This window comes from Patagioenas fasciata, chromosome 5, assembly GCF_037038585.1.
Source record: "Patagioenas fasciata isolate bPatFas1 chromosome 5, bPatFas1.hap1, whole genome shotgun sequence".
In the NCBI taxonomy this organism is placed as follows: Eukaryota; Metazoa; Chordata; class Aves; order Columbiformes; family Columbidae; genus Patagioenas; species Patagioenas fasciata.
In genome coordinates this window covers 65,654,896-65,677,095 of record NC_092524.1, presented here as the reverse complement: position 1 = coordinate 65,677,095, position 22,200 = coordinate 65,654,896, and the positions used below count along the sequence as shown (strand labels likewise).

Sequence of the window (22,200 nt, the reverse complement as noted above, 5' to 3'; positions counted from 1 at the left end):
CAGCTGCAGCATGGTGGGTCCCTTACAGCAGCAAGACAAAAGCAAGCTGGGGTTCGTGTTGTTGCAAGGGTTGTATGGAATTTTTTACCCTAATTTGCATTTAGCTATTCTGCAAACTGGAGTTTTTTATTTTATTTTATTGTTTGGCTACAAGTTCAAATGCCAAATGCTTGATCAAAGCATTTTCAAATTTTGGTTGTTGATAAATGAATGAGAAAGTTTGGGGTTAGCCACAATAAACCATGTTCCCACTCAAATATCTGACAATAGGTTTTTGTTATTTCTTAAGCCTTGAGAAAGGAAAAGACTGGTTTTACCACTGCTTAATAGGTACATGAGTAGGAAACCATTTTTCAGATGGGACCTTAAAATACAGAATAAATCCCTTTTGCTACTGCAAATACCACCATATCAGACATATTAAAAAAACCCCTTTTCTGCTTGTTCAATAACTTTCCTTGTCTAGATCTATGGGAAGTGTTATTCAGAACAAAGCAAGTGCAGAAAACCATTTTCAATCAATATATTTTTACATTTGTTATGCAGTTAATTTTGACAGTGTTATGTAGTTAATTACAACCCCTTCAGCAAGCAATCTTACCATCAGTAGTAGCCACTATATAAGCAAGATTTTGTGAAATTTTGTTTCTGTATATTCAGTCCACAAAGGCGACCATAACTTCTTTACACCGATTCTTCATCCAGCCAAAGAACATGCTCATGACAATCTAAACAAAACAGCTCTCATTTCACACACTGCACAAGTTCTCATGAACAGCTTGAACACACCACCAGCCAAACAGATTTCATAGATGACACTTGTCAAATCATTCTGAACAATGAGTAAATTCAGGAAAATTGCAATCTGCCCCCAAAAAATCTCACAAATACAAAAAGAAACAAAATTAATCCAGCCTGGTAGTTCTTATCATCTAATCTCCAAAAATTGTGAGTCACCACATAATGTTTGCCTTGAGTCAATGAGCACTATTACTCATTACTATTACACATATTAGCATTGCTTTTCAAAGTGATGGGCTTGAATGCAAAAATTGCTGTTGTATGACTGAGCTCTTTTCTCTTCATGCAACACTCACATCCTACTATATTTTCCATCAATATACACAGTATAATAACTTTCATATTTTTAGTGTCGGTGTTCAGCTCTTCACCTGTGAACAGATCTATGGACTGAGTTCAGTGTTGGTCCCTGCTATACAAAAAAGGTGTGGACAGGCTGGAGAGGGTGCAGAGAAAGACCACAAAGATGGTCAAAGGACTGGGAAGGCTGATGTAAGAGGCAAGGCTGAGAGAACAGGGTTTGTTCAGCCTGGAGAAAAGAAGGCTTAGGGGAGACCTTGTCGCCATGTTCCAGTATTTAAAGGGTGGCTACAAAGATTGGGACTCCCTTTCTACAAGGAGTCACATCGAAAAGACAAGGGATAATGGGTACAAGTTACTCCTGGGGAGATTCTGGTTGGACACAATAGGGGAATTTTTCACCATGAGAACAATCAGCCATTGGAATAATTTATCCAGGGAAGTGGTGGATTCCCCAACACTGGACAATTCTAAGACGCATTTGGACAAGATGCTGGGCCATTTTGTCTAGACTGTGCTTTTGCCAAGAAAGGTTGGACCAGATGATCCTTGTGGCCCCTTCCAACCTGGTATTCAATGATTCTACGACTCCATGAAAGCCAAGGGATGGGGATCTTGGTGGTACATGCTGGGGTCCTGAGTGCCGACTTTACAAGCCAGGGACCAGGCAAGAGTCTTTTCAGACACATGCCCATGTCTCTCTCCTGCAGAAACCCGGGACCATGGACTAGGAAATGCTCTAACATGCAGTTACAAGGTGGGCAGAGCATGCACCTGTGTCAGGGAGTTTAGTGTCAGACACAGCTGTATTGATGCAGGAAACTGGGTCTCCACAAATGACTTGTTTTGAGTTTTGCTGGAGTGAGCAACTCACAAACCATCCTTACAAAATGGCATCCAGATCACAAATGTGCAGTTTTCACCATTTTCCATACCCTTTTTCAGTCAAGGCGCTGCAAAATTCTGCAGTACAGCACAGCAACTGGCATGCTGTCACCAGCGAGCATTTGGACAGGAGGTATTATTCACAGCTCAATCATTTTTATGCTTAAAAATTCCACTGTCAGAGGGCAGTATTGGAAATTTATGAAAATCTCACTTATTGAGATATGTACATTTTCTATCACACAATACCCTCACGTTAAATGAAATGAGCACAGGTGAGCTGGCTCGGGATGCTGTACGTGGAACATCATCTGCTGATGAAAAAGGCCACGCACCAGGGGAAAACACTACTTGGGATGTAGATGGCAGATCAGCAAACAAATGAGAGCTGAGCAAAGAAATGCAAAAGCCCACTTCAGTAGTTTTCTGAGTTAGTGCCAATTGATGATAAGACCTGAAATGAGCAACTGAGCCCAGTCTCATCCTTTCTAGTATCTTCTGCCTCATATTCCTGCAGACTGGAAGTGTGCGGTAGTCTCAGGCAGAGAGATGCCAAACTGCATTTTCTCATTTCCCTCAGCAAGGAAGATGCTGCATGACTCAAGACAAACTTGACCAGGTACATGTATACACTAAAACTTGCCCCTTACTGCCACAAAATGATTGAGATATTTACTGAGTTGTATCAGGTAAGGAAAGACCTGACACAACCCAGAACGAGATGGGCAGAGGCCAAATGACACAGTTCTGGGGACATGTCCATGCACAAGAGAGGAGATAAAGAGGCAGCTGGCCTCTTTCACTAGCCAAATGGCACCTGGGAGAGAGGGATCCTGCCTCTTTTAGAGCTGAAGGCAAATACTCCCATGTGCATGGAAAAAAATGTGTGCGAACTGCTAGGTGGACAAACCTCAGCACAGAGGGAGATACGAGTTGAATGATCTTTACACAGTTGCCCCAGTGCCCGGGTCCAGCCTTGAAACACAGCCCCTCCACCCACAGCCTCCAGTAGGTCAGTTAGGTTCTATAAGTGAGGATTTTCAGGGCAGGAACCGAATCTGCCTCCTCCTCCCCTAGGGAGAAGGAGATGAGCCAAACCACAGAGCAGACCTCTCAGGCAGGGAAGGGGGAGAGTTCAGAGCCAGAAGTCATTGGAGACTTGCGGGGTCCAGCCACAGTCTGTGAGCTTTCCTGGAGAAAGCACTTTTTGTTCTTGCCAACAGGCCTCAAGGATTTGAGCTGTATCAATTCCCCTGGAATTTAAATGCTGCTGAAAACACCTGAGCTACATGTCAGAGCCATTTTCTGTCCTTCAATTGCAGCTTCAGTCACTTCAAAAGGTTTTACATTATTTTTGTCCTGCATTTCCTTACATAAACAAATCTCCCCTAAAAGCAGTCAGATGCAAACTGGGTGCAGAATCCTCTAGTTGGGATCCTTTGCCTGGCTTCCTCAGGGTGCTGTTTTCTCCTGTAAACATTTACACCAGAGAAAACATACCTGTCACATCAGTGTCTGTTATTGTAGGTAGATACCAAGGGGCAAAACCATGAGAAATCTGCTCCTTCACCATCAGGTGAATCCAGGACTGGGTGCTTAAACCCCCTACACACCCATTTTTTATTCTGAACGGGAATTAAAATGAAAGATGTGGTTGTCCACCACACTTACATGTCTGTTTTAAGTTTAAACTCATATTAATATAAAACTAATTAAGATGGCAAACAACTCCCTCAAACACTCACTGAACCCATGGGTTTATTGCCCTTCAAAATATAAATGGTGGTCTGAGTCTTTGAGGAAGAGTAGCTGTCTGCATCCTTCCTTCACGTGCCAAAGAGACAACCCCCAGGCTCAGACCAGCCTCCTCAGCATCTGGGGATGACACTGATGCTAAGACAGTTATCAAGTCTGGTTCTTACGTGGGTACAGCATCCTGCACCTAAGTTAGGGGAGAGGGAATCCCTCATGGCATGAGTTAATGACATAATAATTACATGCTTCGGTCAATCTATAGGGAAAGAATAGGAGGTCCTGGTGTGGGGAAGGGTTCTGCAAGCGCCTGGTGTGTTGCAGACAGTGTGTGTGTGCACAGCACAACCCAGACCCACACAATGGCACGATTCTGAGCAACGCACGCTGAATATGCATGAAGCAGGAGGCTGGTGCCACGTGAGCCTGTCGATATGTGACGTGCATGAAATTGGGCAGTGGGTCAGTCTGCCCAGCTAAGCAAGATACACTTCTGAGAGCCTAAGTGCTAACTTCAGACCGCCTAAGGTTTGCAGCTGGGATTTGCAAACAGGGTTTGGGAAAAACAGGCACTGAAATCAGCTTCAGATTCATGGAGGCTGGGGTTAATTTTGTTTCAAAAATCCCAACTCTAAAATCCCGACCATGCCCATTAAGATGCAGAAGCTGTTCAGCTGTAGCTTTCTGCGATCTCCCTTTAGCCTCCTGGAAGGAGGGAAGCAGTGTTGTTCGCTTTGCACTCTCTCCAGTACAACACACCAGAGCTCTGGCTCATTTGTGGAGGCATAAAAGGACTCTGGGTTTTGCCAGAACTGCCTCAGACTCAAAAGTATTTGTATTTATCAAAGAGGACTTGCGAGACATCTCTAAGACAGCAGTGGTGCAGGTCACTGCAACTGCCTTTGAAGAATTTTTCTGGAGAAGCGTGTCTGATGAGCTATTTATCTGAAAGTAACCCCTGCCTGTGTTTTTTAACTGACAGCAGAACGTGTAAAATGTTACTCAAGTAGCCTTCTGTTTGAAATAAAAAGTTTTCAAGGGTGCCACATCGGTGACTCAACGATGCTTCATGTTATAATTTCATCTCATTAAACTAATGTGAGTTCTCCATTTCGGGCCAACCCCCAGACTAACAATGCACAAAGGTGAACTCTGTGGTACAAGCAACCACTTGTTAATGTGAGTAGCTGGTAAATACCCATGTTTGTGAGGCAAGCTAAAAGTAACCTGACAAACAGAAGTAACAGCAGCAGCATGCAATGCTTGTGCCAGCAAGGAACTGCTCCTGAATACAATGCCTGAAAGCTCTCCCAGCTCTCATCACGGTTTTCAGCAGAAAATGTTTCTGCTCCTCAATATTTGGCATCAAGAAAAGCCAGAAGACAGATGTGGGTGCTGGAAAGGGCAGTTCTCGAGGTGAGGAGTGAACAAGGGGTGGACCAAGTAGTGATGCTCCTGCATCCATTCTCCTTGGAACCTGGTGGAAACATGAGGACCGGGTTCTGGTGGTTTAGGTGGTCCCCAGGAGGACCATGATGTGGTGCAGCTGCACCCCAAGGCTCCTGAGCAGAGATCCCAGAGGGAGAACAGAGGATCCAAACCAACTTGTAGCTAAAATGTCCTCACGCTTTCAGACTCCTGTGTGGTTATGCCTCGTGAAAAAAAAAAAGCTTTTGTAGGAGAAATGGGGATCTTTCCATTGTATGTCTCAAAGCAAGTATTTTAAGAAGAAAATTCATGAAGATCAACTGAACACAATTCACATCTTCCACGGCTTCTCCCTCCCTCCCTCTGAAAACCTCTTCTTCTGACTTTGCAAGTTTTTCCTCTACTGCAACAGCTGTATGAAAAATGAAGATGCATCAAGCAGCATTTACATGAAAGTTAGTAAAAAGTATGTGCAAAATCCTTGTATCCAGCCTTGAAATGAGGTCCATGGACCTTAATGATTGAATAAAAGGTTATATGCTCTTCAGCATACTAATAACAGCCTTGGATGTCATCAGGCTGCCCGCCCCACGATGAAGGTCCCACTGGGCCTACTTAGGAGGTAAAATCAATGGGTTGTACAGCTTCATTCCCTATGTAATATAAGTATTAATGAGAAGTGAGAAAAACTTGTCTACGCACAGCCTTTAATCCTGTATGTAGTGTAATATTATAACTTCATAAATATAAATTACTTCATAAGTAATTTCTCAGACCTACTGGGTGTGAAAATGCCAGGAAACCTAATTTAAGAAGCATTGTTGCAACAATATTTGACAACAGATCTATAAGTCTTTGAATAGAAGTAAATATGGCTCACACTCAAAGAAATTCCAGTTTGCAGCTTTAACCACAGACTGCAGGACCAGTCCTTCCCTCTTCACTCCAGTGAAGGGTCCAATGTGACCATTTCTGCCTTCTCCACAACAGATCTGATTCAAATGGAATACAGATGGATACACCATTTAATGAGCAATCTGGTGCCTTCAAGAGACTGCTGTGATTAACAGCAGAGCCAAGACAGAATATCTGTGCTGTTTCATGAGGCAACTCTCCTTATACTTTATCTCCAGCCTTGAGGGATCTCTCCATACTTTTACCTCTTGTACACACTTTGTCTGTTAACTTCCTGTCATCAATTCAGCTTTATAACTCTATCATCCAAGACTCAATCTGAAAGTTCAGACTGTTGCTCCCAAAACCCTGATGAGAGGAGAACTGGAGCAGGAATAAGACCAGGAAAAAGGAAAATTTTTATATAGGATGCCTCCCAGGTTGTATCCTACTCCATTTGCAGGATCAAGAGGTGAGCAAAAAATTACTAATTGCCTCCTGTGAGGCACCAGAGTGGTCTTGGGTAGACAGAAGAGGATTTGCAATAAAAAAATCAGCCCTACAACCGTGCTGCACACAAATCTATTGCAGTATATAATGATTAATTATTATTATTTTTATTATTAATATCATCATTACTATTATTATTATAAGCATAATTATAATTATAATTAATTAATTAATGGTGGTTGTTATAATTTTCACATGAGAGATGCTTTAAGACCAGGATTTAAGCAGGAGAAAGCCTCCACCACACACCTCCTGCTCGTCAAACCATATCACTACCTGCCTTGGCCAGGTTCTATGGAGGATGTTATTGCTTTTGCCTTAAGTGAGCAGGAGCCAAGGAGACCAAAGAGAGTTCCTGAATGCAGTCCCTTAATCCACACAGAATCATAGAATCACAGAATGGTTTGGGTTGGAAGGGACCTTCCAAGCTCATCCAGTTCAACCCCTGCTGTGAGCAGGGACATCTTCACCCAGATCAGGTTGCTCAGAGCCCCGTCCAGCCTGGCCTTGAATATGTTAAGATTTTTCCCAGATGCTCCTGGACTGAAATGACAAACCTGGATCCTTCCTAATTCTGTCCAAACATTTGAAAATTGGCAGGTTTTCAAAGTGAATGGCTCAGAACTGTGTTATTTGTGAGAATTAAAAATAATGTGGAGAGAGTGACCCTTCTGATATCAAAAAAACCTCACTGAAACTCACTTCCCAAAGACCAAATGAAGGCAAAAGCAGCCCTCCAAAGCTGCCTTCAGCTGTTGCCCCATCATCACCCTCTTGCTAGAGTCTAAATTACTCCTCAGGGAATACCTTAAAACAATCTTACTTTGCAGAAATTTTCTCCTTGTTCTGCCACTGAAAGATATTTTCTACCTATTCTTAAAAGAAAATCAACAAATAATTTACATTCAGACATGGCACAGCAGGTGTGCAAAGCACATTTTGGCAGAGCTATTGAAATCTCACTGATTTTTTGATATCACCGAGATCAAGGTGTTCATTGGAATGGTTGGCAGTTGAGCAGTGTGAAGCTCATCTAAGAGAGGTTGTCCTCCAACTTTAAGCTCTTGATCTTGCAGTTGTATCCCCATTAACAGGAATATGCTTGAAGCAGGATTGATACAATTTCTGCAGCGTCAACAACAACAAAAAAGGAAAGTAAATTTGAAAGTGGAAAAAAAAAATTGACAAATTTCATTCAAATTTCACAGGAAATCAACTGTGAAATTGGGCAGTCAGTTCCTCATAAGTTAGTGTAGTTTTGTGACACAATTAGCTAAATTGCTTACACCACATGATGACTTGGTTCCAAGAATTTAACTCTACCAAGGTCTAACATAAAAACCAACCACGGGGACAGATATTTAGCTGCTAAAAAGAGTGAAAGCTCATTCGAGCAAGACAAGTGTATCCCAGCGAAGAGTTCAGCCCACACTATTTTCAGTAAAGCACTGAAGGTAGCGACTGGTTGAAGTTATATTTTCATGAGAACAGCTGTAATTAGACAAACTTTAGAAATATTGATAAGATTATAGATTAATAGCATGCATCCATAGAATTGCCATTGAACTCCTTCATCAGTCTTGAAGTAGGGAATATTGCCATGAATAGCTGATGTAGATCCTCAGCATCCTTAGGAAACCAATTGATGTATTGATCAAGGAAGGAAGCTGGTTGTCTGGAAACAGCTGCCAAGAAAATGCTGCGCAGTAACTCCAGTCCAGTGGAGTTATGTCAGCTAGATGGATTTGATGTAGTCTGCAGTCCTGTTCCACATTAAGTTATAATTGTAATGTGAATAACATTTAGGATCATTTCTATGAATGGTTCACAGGCCTTTTTCTCTGGATCTTTCAGATTTTCTTTTAAAATAAGTTTTGTGGGAGGTTGAATCTGCAGGAACAAGCATGTCACTTATGACCACACAAGAGCTGGCATGTAGAAGAAATAGTTGAAAAGAGAATACTCATGGGGATCAGCATCCTGCCATCAAATATCTCCACCAAGCTGGTGTGCAAAGACCTTCCTAATCCAGAGAAACCTCTCCAGCAAGGCTGGGGATGAGTCCTGCTGAGGTGGGCCGAGTCCTTGGGGAAGGCACAGAGACCTGCCCCATCCACCACATGAACATAGAAGTACAGAGACCTGCTCCACCACCCCATGAACCTGAAGGCACAGAGACCTGTCCCATCACCCCCTGAACCTGGAGGCACAGAGACCTGCTCCATCACGCCCTGAACCTGGAGGCACACCTCACCCATCAGGTCCCCTCTGGAAGTTGCGCACCGTGATGCGTCACGCGGTGGCACTGGCCATGTGTTGTCACACAAAGGCCCACATCAACCAGTGTCCCCATTTGGAGATGTTTCTCCACACGCCCATGCATTATGCATGGCTCCATCCCAGCCTCCTTCAAATGCATCACCTGCCCATGCGAAAAATGACTTGGGTGTGGAAGCTGGCTGCAATTCCTCAAAGCTGCCTAGATAATAGTTTGAATGAATCAGATACCCAGCAGGGACCAATTACTGTCCCGCTCCCCTGAGCTGCATCATGATCTACCGTTGACATGATCATGCTGTACCTATAGGATGGGTAGGTAAAACACATTGCAATATTTCTAAATCTATGTAGCAGCATCAGCTCCTTCATTGCAAGCAAAATAACAGTACATGGATTTAGTGGGGCAAAGCCAAAGCTTTGCCTTGTGTCTCTGCAGCTTCTCAAGATCCCCACCCAATTTTACACCAATTATAAGGGCAAATCAATGATACAGCTAGTTGCAGGCTTGACTATTTATTAATTAAAACTTCTATTATCCTCAATGTATCTCCATAATTTCAGTAAAAATATACTCTGTATGTACTGAGGTTTGTGTTTGCCACTGCTATGTTCACAGATATATTCCAGAGTTTTCAGAGAGGAACTATAATTCCGTTGATAATGAAGCTGGCAAAATTATACAACTCCAGGTTTGCACAAAACTGATATTCTGGGTTAAGGCAGAGACTACATGAATAATAGATATTAAAAGAATCAATGAATCAAGCCTTTAGTCTCCATTCTTCTGAATTTTAAATTTCTTCTATTTTATCTGGGACTGATCAAAGAATTTTGCCGTCAGAAATAATATTCTAGGACTATTTCATGTTTTCTGCAGAATCATTTTTGAATCATAAAGCACCACCCAAGAAAAAGATATGTAAATGATGTCAAAGTGAGGCAAGTGATTTATTTTAGCTGCGCTGATTTTTTCAGATCTGAGGTTTTTTTCAAAACAGCATGGGGCATATTGTGTCATTTAATTTTCAGCAAATCTACCTCAGTTTCAAAAAGGAGAGCGCAGAAGGAAAGTCCACTATTATTATTAATAATTAATCAAACAATAGCAGCATGCCCTTTGTTATTCCCCTTTTCAATATATAAAAATATAATTTTTTCTGATAATGAGGGAAAATATGTAGTTTGCCTCTAAATACAGGTGGTTGAGCAATCTGACTCAGCAAACTAATGTTTTGCTAAGGATCAGCAAAATATTGAGCCTTTTTGGAAACAAACAAAAAACCCAAACCCTGCCTAACAAGGAAGTTTTTCTGCAAAGCTCAGATGACCCTGAAGTTTGGTTGTAGCTCTCCCATAGAAGCTTAACAAGTCATGTAATCCCATAGAAAACCATAACCCTTGATTAAGGTATGGAAAGCTCGAGCTGCTGCAGGCTGGCATTGAACAGGTGCATCTGTTTACTTTCTAGCTACTCATCTTCCCTAATAAAAAAACAACCCTCATAAATACAATTAGATGCTGAATTAAGATTGCAAAAATATCAAGATCCCTGGAGACAGGCATCTGACTCAAAGACCTCCCCATGTCCTCCCATCCAGAAAAACACTTTAAGGAGGTTTCCTGGCTTCTGTTACATTGAGCTGCATTTATAAAACTATGTCTACAGGCATCCTGGATCCTGTAATGTGACGATGCTCTACAGTAATCTCCCTCCCAGGGACCCTATTGTGAGCATCAATACCATGGTACTGTCTATTCAGCGTAAACATGCACCTTAAAATTAAAAAATACATTCAAACAAAGCGTGCCCGAAGCAGACAGCAGCCTGCCCGGCAGGATCAGCCGCCAGCTTTTCTCCCTCTAATCTGCCCACCGAGCAGCGTCACAGAGACTGTCTTTTATCAAAACAAAGGCTGGATGCTGGCTGGGAAGTGTGAAGCCGACTAAAAATGGCTGAAAAGCTGTCCGAGGCGGCTGGGGAGGTAGCCAGCCCCACCCAGCGCCAACACCGACCCGCTCAAAATACGCTGAAAATAAGCCCAAAAGGGAGATGCTATTGTTCCCCTCGCCTACTCAGCAGCAAGACATCATCATCGCAATATTTTGCCCCTGAACGGCTCAGAGAAGTGCTCAAAAGCCCAATGAAAGGATCATTTTTTTTTTTTTTAAAGCAATCCTACAGCAAAACATGAAGCGGGTGGCAATGCCGCGGTTGACTCAGTGCTATCGCACTTCTTGCCGAAGCTGCGTTTTCTTTGTGTCGACGCTAGGCTAAGCCCTGCTATGGGTGTGTCCGTGGGCAGGGTGCACCGAGGAGCCCAACGCAACCGCCTCGAACCCTCGTGAGCCCGAGCCGGCACAAAATCACCGTCACCCGGCTTTCCTAAAGCCCAAAAGGTATGAAATCATGAAACCAGCAGCAGCCCCACGGAGAGAGTCAGGGATGAGAAATTATTCCGCTCCCTGCAAGGGTGGATGCTTTGGGGATGAGCTGTAAGGTGGGAAGGAAGGTTCTGTATCCTGGATGCTTTCAGGGTGAGACAGCTGGAGATGGGAGAAATGCATTCAAATAAAAGAATTAAGGGCTTTTAGTCTTCCTTTCTTAAATTAACCCCCAAACAAAAGCTTCATGGGGAGGGAGAGAAAACAGCATGCAAAGGCCCACAGGTGAACAATGCAAAAATGGATGGATCCTGCCTTTGCCTCCTCTGACATGCAAGTCCTTCTAGCATGCAACACTAGAATAGATATAATACCCTGACATTTCCAGTTGCTCCAAAGACAGTCCATCTTGGTGGAATCGGCACTGGCTTGCATCTCGGAAGGGCTGAGGAATTGCCGGTCCGTCTCGTCGCAGGCACTGCGTTAGCAGTCAGGCATTCCCGAGCATGGGTGGGTTAGCGGGTATCGCTCCCGTCTCCCCGCTCGGCTCCGGACTGATGCTGTAAGCAGCACAGGCGGAGGGGGGAGGGCATATTGTACGCGCTGCGGTCTCTACTGCAGCAAATCAGCGGTGTGATGTGGTTGCCCTAGGGAGCAGGCTCCTTTGAAAAGGGGATGCAGTCCCTTTTCAAATCAAAAGCTTGCGCTCGGCGGCTTTGCCTCCTAAAGCCATCGAAATGGTTAAGGCAACCTGACGGCAAAGAAATAAAAACAAATTGGGTGTGGGTGGACGGTGGGGGTGGGGGGGGTGAGCAGTGTTTCCTATGTGGCTGTATGGTTGTGACTATTCATGTTCCAGAAATTTCTTAAGAGTGATGAAATCTGGTGTTTTCTTCATTTTTTTGCAAGGGACAAATTTCCCCCCAGCCCCTTCAGGTTTTTATGTCCTCCCACACTCCTCCTCTACCCAGCCGGGTGATGTTGGGGAGCAGGCAGGAGAAAAGCAAGGTCAGGATCCAACCCCAACAGAGCAACACCCATTTTTCTATTTTTTTCAAGATTATTCCAGAAACATAAAAAAACCAGCAAGGTACCCACACCACGGGGATTCAGCCTTCACCCCCAGCAGGCACAAGCACCCACAGGTATGGGGTGACCCACACGGCCCCTCCAGCCCCTCACACCAAGCCCTGCTACACCAGGATGCTGAGCACCACAAGCTGCACCCAGGTTGGGGTGTGAGGTGTGAGCGCTGCCTCCTCTCGCTGCTCAAAATGCTGCATCAACCAGGATTTGAGGTGCAAGAGTGCAGGTACACAGGACAATTTGTAAAAAAGCATCTGCTCTCAATAAGTAACTGAGAGCCCACTAATAGCTGAATTTTAGCACCAAGCCAAATGCTTCTCTGACAGTAATATACTGCCCCTGCCTCAGTTTCCCCATCAATAAACTACTGTAAGTAACTTGCAGACACATCATAACTAAGCAATGGCCATACTTGGCAAATACTGAGAAAGAAAATGTTTTACAGCCACCCAACCTATTTTCCTTTTCAGTTTTTGGGGTGGTTATTAATCACAAAGAAACGCCCCAAAAATACGAAGAGGGACCTGAGATACTGCATACCAAACTTGGTCCAGTCATCACTGGTAGAATGATCCAAATTGCAGACCTCTGAGGCTGTTTAATCTTTTAGATCATGCTAGTTTATGAAATAATTTGACTTTAACCATGTCATATTGAGTTTAGCTTTTTTACATGGAAACAGACACTGGCACAGACACGGTGGGTCATGTACACATCAGCATGGGGAACAGTTTGAACCTCTCTATTCTTCTGGCTCCAAAACCAAACAGTATTTAAAGCCTGAATTAACAGAGATCTTCTCCAGCTGGCAGTAGTAGGTCACTTATCCTTCCCTCAGGTAACTCATCTCATAGAAGAAAGTCAAAATTTAAGGAGAGATTCACCACAGTGTGATCTTAATCTTTACTTGTGAAACTCTGCTGGGATTACAGAGGCCAATGGCTACTGTCTATGTATCAAAACCATCTTTGAAATCTCCCAAAAGACTTGCTCTAGGCTTGAATCCAGCATCTCCAGTCCCCTAACAGAGAAATCATTACCTGATTGGTGCAGAACTGGTTTCAGTCATCATTGCATATAGTGATATTATAATAAATCACCTACAAACACTGTTACAAGTCTTGATTTTGTGTTCTTCCTGACTTTGCTAAAAAGAGGGGTTGTATTCACACGCAGTGTATATAAAACAGAGCTGTAATTCACATGGAACTCCTAAATCCTGGAGTCCCTGCAAAAAGAAGCCAAAGAGACCTCAAACTTAGCACATGAATGAAAACTCATGGCTATCGGGCACATGCCACCAGCAACACAGCAGTGAGAAGACACAAAATCTCTGCTTAGTCTTCATTGTCACCCACATTTCTCAGTCAAGTATAAAAAACAAATTCCCTTTGGAGAGAAGAGTGGTCCACGTACATTTAACATCTCAGTGTTGTATGAAATAGTGATGGTTTCTCCTTTCCTTCACTGTTGGTAAGGTTTTTTCTTACCCCAGACTTCAGGTCTCCATCTCCTTCCCCAGGCTACCAAAATTAACCATACCTTCAGTTTTCTTGTTTAACTTCTTACTTCCATTTGGAAAAATGCCTCTTCAGTCCTGGTCCATACAATTGGACTGTCCGATGTTACTTCCAGAGCTATTTTTAACTGATGGGTGCCAGAACCCATCACTTTACCACCAGTAACAAGAATGATGCATTTGAGTTAGAAACAGAACTGGACTGGAACTGTGAGATGAACCTACTAAGAAGATGCGAATGGGCTAAGAAGGTCTCCAGTGTACATTTGCTGATCCCAGGAGCCGAGTCAGCGGGGGGACAGAGGCAGCACCTGGCATTAGTGTGGTGTGTATTTCTACACAGACTTGCACAGAAAGTTTAACAAAATCCCAATCACTATGGGGTAGATCCAGGACTAAAATGGCAATTGATATAAAATTCATTTCTACAATGAGAATTCAAATTATGCATTCGGTAAGTAGTGAGCCAGAATGAGGGCTAAGCATTTGGCCATCAATAGGCTGAGGGCAAGAACTACTTTTTTGCAGCAGAACTAAACCAGGAAAACCAACTAAACATTTACTGAGCAGACTGGAAGGCACAAATAAGCACAGCACTGCCTGGATCTTGAAACAGTGAGACATGCACAGGTCAGAGATCTTGGCATCAGCTGCAGGATACTGCAGTGCTGGAGGAGAGGTGTCCTGTGATCATAAATAGAAGCAAGATTAAAAGCATTAAGTGGAATTTGCTTCCCTTCCCTTCAGAGTACTGTCCACGGGAAGTCTCCTTCTGCCGCAGGACATTACTGAAATGATGACAGATCTTAAGATGTTTTAGTGAGGTCACCTACAGCTCAATGTTGATGGCACAGCCACAAGCCCATCAGTATTTGCCTGTTAAGTAGCTCTGCTGGAGATAACGACTGGAGAGAGTTCAGAGAAGAGTAACACAGCTGGTGAGGGGTCTGGAGCACAAGCTTGATGGGGAATGGCTGAGGGAGATGGGCCTGTTCAGCCTGGAGAAAAGAAGGCTGAGGGGAGGCCTTATCCCTCTTTGCAACAGCCTGAAAGGAGGTTGTAGCATGGAGGGTGTTGGTCTCTTCTCCCAAATAGCAAGTGATAAGACAAGAGGAAATAGCCTCAAATTGTGCCAGGGGAGGTTTAGATTGGATATTAGGAAACATTTCTTCACAGAAGGGGTTGTCAGGCATTGGAACAGGCTGCCCAGGGAAGTGGTGGAGTCACCATCCCTGCAGGGGTTAAAATATATACAGATGAAGTTCTTAGCAACATGGTTTAGTGCCAGAGTTAGGTTATGGGTGGACTCAATGATCTTGAAGGTCTCTTCCAACCAAAATGATTCTATGATTCTGTTCTATGACCCGTGTGTGTGGTAAGGATGTGTGGGGTAAGAACTCAGTAAAATGAAGTTACCTGGTTGCTTTCAGCCCATCCTAACCTCCCACTGAGGGAAACCTCTGGCCAGGTTTACAAATGAGTAGGGCATTGCTGTCTGACTCTTCTCTTTCAATCCCACCCCAGCAGGGATTGCTGGATGAGGTACAGACCGCAGCTCAGCAAAGGACACAGGCACCTTGCCGTGGTGTGTGGACCCCCAGGGATGTGCTGCTTACAGGGGCACAACGTGCCCTGCACCAGGACTAGCTCTCCAGCCCTAACTTGCTTCCAACCAAAGGTCCTCCCACTTCCACGGTGACCCAGTCTGTCTATGCACCATTGATGAGCTCTGATGAGGTCAGAGTTAGCAACATTTAAGGCTTTTTAGGTACGTATACCTGAATTGACAAAACAGCCCATAAGACCTAATGAAGTTTCAAGAACCTAATGAAGTTTTAAGAACTTAATGAAGTTTAACAAGGGCAACTGTAGGGTCCTGCACTTGGGGAGGAACAACCCCAGGCACCAGTACAGATTAGGGGCAGACCTGCTGGAAAGCAGCTCTGCAGAGAACGACTTGGCAGTCCTGATGGACAACAGGTTGACCATGAGTCGACAATGTGTGTTTATGGCCAAGAAGGGATGCATTAAGAGTGTGACCAGCAGGTCGAGGGAGGTTGTTCCTCCCCCTCTACTCTGCCCTGGTGAGGCTGCATCTGGAGTATCTGTGTCCAGTTCTGGGCTCTCCAGTTTAAGAAGGCCACGGAATTACTGGAGGGAGTCCAGTGGTGGGCTATGAAGATGATCAGGGGTCTGGAGCATCTTTCCGATGAGGAGAGACTGAGAGAACTGGGTCTGTTGAACCTGGAGAAGAGAAGCTGAGAGGGGATCTCATCAATGTTTATAAATATCTCAAGGGCGGGTGTCAAGAGGATGGGACCAGACTCCTTTCAGTGGTGCCCAGCAACAGGATGAGGGGCATTGGGCACAGACTGAAGCACAGGAGGTTCCATCTGAATATGAGGAGAAACTTCTTTCCTTTGAGGTGCCAGAGCCTGGTCCAGGCTGCCCAGAGGGGCTGTGGAGTCTCCTCTGGAGACATTCAAACCTGCTTGGACATGATTCTGTGTGATCTGCTCTGGTGAACCTGCTTCAGCAGGTGGGTTGGACTGGATGATCTCCAGAGGTCCCTTCAACCCCAATCATTCTGTGATTCTGTGAAGTACCTCCTATTCCACCACGAGAAGGATCCCACACAGCCCTAAACTTCTGAGCTGTCCCTTAACAATCCTGCTGGAGGGCAAGCTGGCAAATCAGCATCGGTTTCAAAGAATATTTAGTGATAACAAATTCAAAAATAGAGCTGAAGCCGATGCCAGTTCTGCTCTAAGTGCGGTGACTTTGAAGACACTTTGGACTCATTATGCTTTTCAGAACAGCCCTCTGCACCACTCCGCATCAATGCATCGTGGGACACATTGAGGGCAGCACCAGATCTGCAACGTGGTGCTGTAAGATCCTGACATTTAGCACTTTAGGAGAACAATAGCATTAAAGGAGATCATTGGTTTTTTCTTCTAAGATAATTTGTTCTTAGCATTAGCAACAAAAATAGAGGGGATGCTATTTTAAAAGTTGCATTAATATGTCTAGAAGCTCTAAAGAGCAATGGGAAATTTTTGCCTTAGTACTCCAAGCCAAGGGCAGCCAGCAATTACATTTTCATGAGGAGGCTGTCAACAGCAGAGGGATGGGCCAGATCCTGGCTCTGCTCTCATCCTTCCCTCCAGCTTTAATTTGTTCTTGCACAACACGTTTCCTGGGCTGCAGAATCACTCAGGTGAAAAGGCCACGAGCTGGGAGATGCTGACGGCTATTTCAGATCTATCACTACTCACAGCCTACGTGGGACACAGACGGTTCTGCTGTCTTTTGCCCTGGGTCTTTGTTGTTTTCTCTTAGGAGATTGATTACTTTTTTCTTTTCTCAGATCTTTCAATCACAAAATGATTCAATAAGGTGGCAAAAAAGACAGCACAGTCTTAAATGGGTGCAGTTTAAGTCTGGAGCCAAATACTACAGAAACAAAAGAAACCCCATGTCTCGACATGTCACATAATGTTCCAGCTTCCCTGAGATTTCTTTTAGATGTCTTGAAATGCCTAAGTTTCTGAGGGTTTTTTTTTAAACAATCAGTCAAAATTTTTGCATTGTTCACAGGGATAAGAAGTATTGTGCTAATAAGTATATTTTTAATTATTATAATCAGTAAATAATAAATAATAATATTGAAATACTTCTAATAATATCATTATAATTGTATTAATAGAAATAACTAATAAATAGTAATTAGGTTATATTAAGGACAATTCTTTATGACACAAATTAACATGTTATTGTTTCCAGATAATTTGTTAAGCTTCTGCTCTGCTACCTCTGTTTCACTTTCTGCTTAGCAGAACTGTTCTTCATGCCCATTTTTTGCTCCAACTCTGAAACTATCATGAGGTCTTCAGCAATGACCATGTGACATGAGTCAAACCAGTGTGTGAAAGAATCAGGTGAGACACCCTTTGCACTTGCTTTCCCCCCTGGGATTGAGGTGGCCTTTTTTGAATCCCAGCAAATGAGCCATCCTGGGGGGGGAAGTCCTTAAATTTGATGCTATTGTTAAAATACCATTTTCCATTTCCATTTTTGAACTGCTGATGTGCAGTCCCTCAGTGAACCTGGCACAGATCCTCTTCACCAGCCATCCCAGAGGTGGCTGTCACTTCTGCAGTGCCATTTGAGCTCGCTGACCCCTGCAGGCAACAGCATGTCTGACACATAAGAACAAATTTTGATTTACTCCTGGCTCTTCAGCAGTGGATAATTTCTCTTAGTTCTTTAATGTTATTTTTGAACCATGAGGATCACAGAGATGAAGGCTTTATTCCTGCCATTGACCTAGAAAAGTCTTTTGATTCTTTCCAGTGGGACTAATTTTTTCAGTTGCTGGGAACGTTAAAATTGGGTGTTTCTCTCCATTGGCAGACGTAGTTGGTACATCCTCCTTCCTCTTTTAAGATATGATCAGTAAGGCTGATGAGACCCTAAAACTCTGGCTGACTTACAGAATTCCCCCATCAGAGCAAACTCTTATGGTCCTTGCAGCCTACCCCCATTTCCAACCTGCCGCTTTTAAGCCTGTGCTGCTAAATTCGTCTCCCTTACAGCATTGTTGGTGCTGCAGCTGGCATTATTAATTCCATTTCATTAACTGATCTTCCTAATGCACTGGAAGACAAAAGAGAAGACAGTCCCGAGACCACAGTGTGGCTGGGCCTCGGGAGATCTATGTTCAGTCCTCGTGTCTGCCACAGGCTTCCTACATGACCTTGGGAATCATCTCTCTTGGGTCTCTGGGTCTGCCTGGTCTATTTAAATTTGGGGCATCATCTGCTTTTTAAACTTAATTTCTGCAGCACCTAGCACAACATCTGCTGCTCTAGCAAAGAAGCCTCACACATTTTTGCAATGCAAGTTACAGGGTCTCAGTCTTGGACCAGTGGAGATCAAGCAAGATCGTAAAGATGAATCCATTGCTCTTGGAAATAGTGAAATCCTGCCTGGTGCTGGGCAAGGATGCTGGAGGACAGAGGAGCCTCTTTTTGGGCCAAGCGTGCCCAGAAGAGACGAAAAAGTCACACTTTCAGCAAATTCTTGAAGCAAGGTCTGGCAGCCAGCGTCTGAACTGGGGAAACGAAGGCTGGAGTTTGCCACATGGATGTGCCACAAGCCACCAGCACCACAGTCCCTGCCTGGGCAAGGTCAAGTGCTGGGGGCAGAGGAGATGGCTCTGGAGCAGCCCATCTCACTGGCTGTCCCTCTGCACTGCTGGCACCCTGCAGAGCAGGCACAGCCCCTCCAAGCTGCTTTGCTGGGAGGAAGAGGCAGCCACAGAACTTGCCCAGCCAAGTCCTGCCCTTCGCTCCTCCACACACAGGTGCCGGGCTGAGGCAGCTCTCGTGCAGCCCTCAGGAAAGATGCGCTCAGAAAAATGCCCAAAGCCTGGCTTCCAGCTTACAGGGGCCGCCTCTACCTCCTGTCCTACTGGGATCAGACCCAAGTTTTGAAGCTCCAGGTGCCGATTCAGGGGCTGTGACGCTCCGTTCAAGTGCAAAATGCAACTACAAATTGTGCAAATGCGACAGTAAATTAAACCAACAGCCTGAGGGTAGAGACTCAGGAGACCCAGGCTTCTTTTGCAGCAGTGCCACAACGTTCTAATTCAGTCTGGGATTCTCACAGGTAGCCTGGGGTGCTTGCAAATGGGCTCTGGTTTGCAGCGTTTCTGCTGGCTTCTCTGCTTCTGTGCCCAGTGCTCCTCCTGCCAGCCCAAACCAGGCGGGTGGGAGAAGGTGCAGAGTGACTTACTGTAGACCAGACCCCTTCCCCAGCCCCCATTCCAAAAAAAAAGTAATTTTCTTTGGGGAAAGAAGTAACTGAGCTGGCCCTGAGCTGTGGACCCCTCTGCACTGTGCTGGAGAGCTGCATCGAGCATCTCAACATCTTTGCATTCCCCATCACTCTCCCCACAGCATAGGAGACCAGGAGGACAAATGCATTAGCAGCGGAGGTGTGCGGATGCTGTGGTCACACACACAGCAGCTCGACCAACACACAATTGTCATGGCAACCCCAGCTTTCCCCAGAAAACAGACCGCTAATACACCACTGGATGAAGTAGCCACAACCGTATGCTCCATGGATGCAAGATTCCTGGGTACCAAAATGCTCTCTGCAAAGGGAGGGGTGGCACTCACTGAGCCACAGCACTAAATCATTCACAGGCTGGGAAGTCAGCTGATAATTTGGAAACAATCTTGCCCAAGGTTGCAGAGAAAAGGGGGACAGGTCAGGGGAGGGGGTTGGAAAGCAGATGCAACCCCACAGTGCTTGCAAAGGTGATGGAGGAGGCAGAGCATTGCTTATTGCAGCAATGCTAACAGTGCTGCGAAGGCCTGATGAGTGAGGAATGTTAGTATTGTCCAAGGGGAAAAGATATTTATACATAAATGAAGGACATAAAATATTGGTGTGTAAGGAGTGTCAGTGCAATGCTGTGGGATGGGGAGAGCAGAGAGAATCTGAGCAGGGCTCTGGTGAGAGCCAAGATGAGCACCAGCTGGAGAAATGCTTTGGACAGTGAAGCAGCACTCTGATTTTTAAATGTTATTATGGGCCTCTAGGGTAATTAGAACAATTAGATCAGGAAATGCTGTGCCAGAAGTGTCGCCTGGATAGTGGTCAGAGTTGTGTTTGCTGGGGAAATGAGCAAGGAAAATGTTTTTGTGGGGCATTTTAGGACATTATCTAGAATAAGAGCTACACAGAGAAGTGTTGGAGGGACTGGCCCTGCCCCAGCCCATCTCCTCACATGGGGCAGAGGGAAGAGGAAAGGATGGATCATATGTATCTCTCTTATGTATATATCTATACCATAAGCCAAGTGAAACAAGCTTCCAGCATCAAATCAGCAAAATCAGCCAGCTCATTAAGAACTTAACATCAGTCATCCTTAAAATGATATTTCTTATGCATATAGATGCAAAATGAGCAAAAAGAGAATAAAAAAATGCTGAACACAGATAAATCCACTGAATTTGTGGAAATGGGTTCCTCTCTGAGGAACAGATTCCAACCGTGAGTATTTGAATATAATGTATCCTCACTCCCCCTCGCTGCACACAATGAGAAAGTCCTGATTTGGATGCTGACGTCGAGTAGCTGAGAAAAGACAATTTCATTTCCTATTCTCAAGGCCAAGGGATTAAAGAGAGATCAGCAACACTATTCCACACTTAAAAAACCAAACCAAAACACCTAAGGAATTCAAATTTCCCTGATTGTATTGTTAAACACTACGAGCCACAATTTTCTGATCACTTCTGCACAGGAATGATAGCCCTCTGCTCTGGGATGAGCATGAATATATAATAGCAGGTACAGAGTGAATTTGAATAAGTACATGTAAAACGGAATTACTTTGCCATCTTTATCAATTAATACGCAACATGAAAGTTCCCTGGATAAAACTGAACAAGGAAAAATGTTTTCCTTATATCACAGTACATTTAACCACTCTGCTTCAATAATGGATAGCATGTGGATATGGAAGAAGTAGCAGTAGTTTCAGAGTAACAGGGTGGATTTGCAGAGATACAGAAATAGCAGTTATCCCAGAGCACTGCACACGAACAACGTGAGGTGGAAGGGTAGGATCCTGCATTTTCTGCATGAATAGAATTCCTTTGCAACAGGTTTGGCTTTTGCAAAAACTGAAGAATTCCCAATAGTAAAAGAGGTCTGGGTGAGCATTGCAAAAGGTCTGCTGGGAATTCTGAGCTGTTTTCTATAAGTGTTTCACTCCTGGTAAACATTTAAACACAAGGGGCTTTGCTGAAACTCCCTGACTGAGACAGGTGCCACCAAATAGCCCTTTGTACTGCATGCTTAACAAAAACATACAGAGACCAAAGCCACGATATCTTTGTGTCCCATCTAAGCCTCTTGCATTTCATATGCCAGACACTTAAAATTAATTTCTGGTGAACGAACCAGAGATAAAACATAGTGGCATGACATTAATTTTAAATTATGATAAATTCAAGAAAACCACAATCTTTGTACATGCAGGCAAAACAAACCCAAACCTAGATGTCATATTTTGTTGTTGATGAACCCCACCTTTCACAGGCACGGCGAACATGATCAGCTGTTGCTGAATGCCAGGCAGGTCTCCGAGTCCTCCTGGTCCTCAGCACCCGCAGGTCCAGCCTTTGTAAATAAGGAACCCCCACCAGCTTGAAGCTGAGAGACATCAGCCCTGTAGATTACATTGTCTAGTACTGAGAGCCAGTGCAGGGATGGTACTTCATTTTGGAAGCAGCAGCTCTTATCTATTCCAAAACACTTGCTTTTTAACTGCCTTTTTTTTT

The 22,200-nt window shown here is 44.3% G+C and overlaps 1 protein-coding gene across 5 annotated transcripts in view; it reads right to left on the bottom strand.

The window, feature by feature from the left end:
- Window positions 1-22,200, bottom strand: part of RTN1 (reticulon 1) — a 121,907-nt gene that overhangs the window by 5,729 nt on the left and 93,978 nt on the right. The window contains exon 1 of one of the 5 annotated variants that reach the window (XM_071809760.1): window positions 11,613-11,961. The exons of 3 other annotated variants lie outside the window; for them this stretch is intronic. In XM_071809760.1, coding sequence (XP_071665861.1) covers window positions 11,613-11,667 — 55 coding nt within the window. In that variant the 5' untranslated portion in view covers window positions 11,668-11,961. Of the gene's footprint in view, window positions 1-11,606; window positions 11,962-22,200 lie in introns of those variants that run through there. One more of the 5 variants, XM_065838875.2, reaches the window with a different exon arrangement.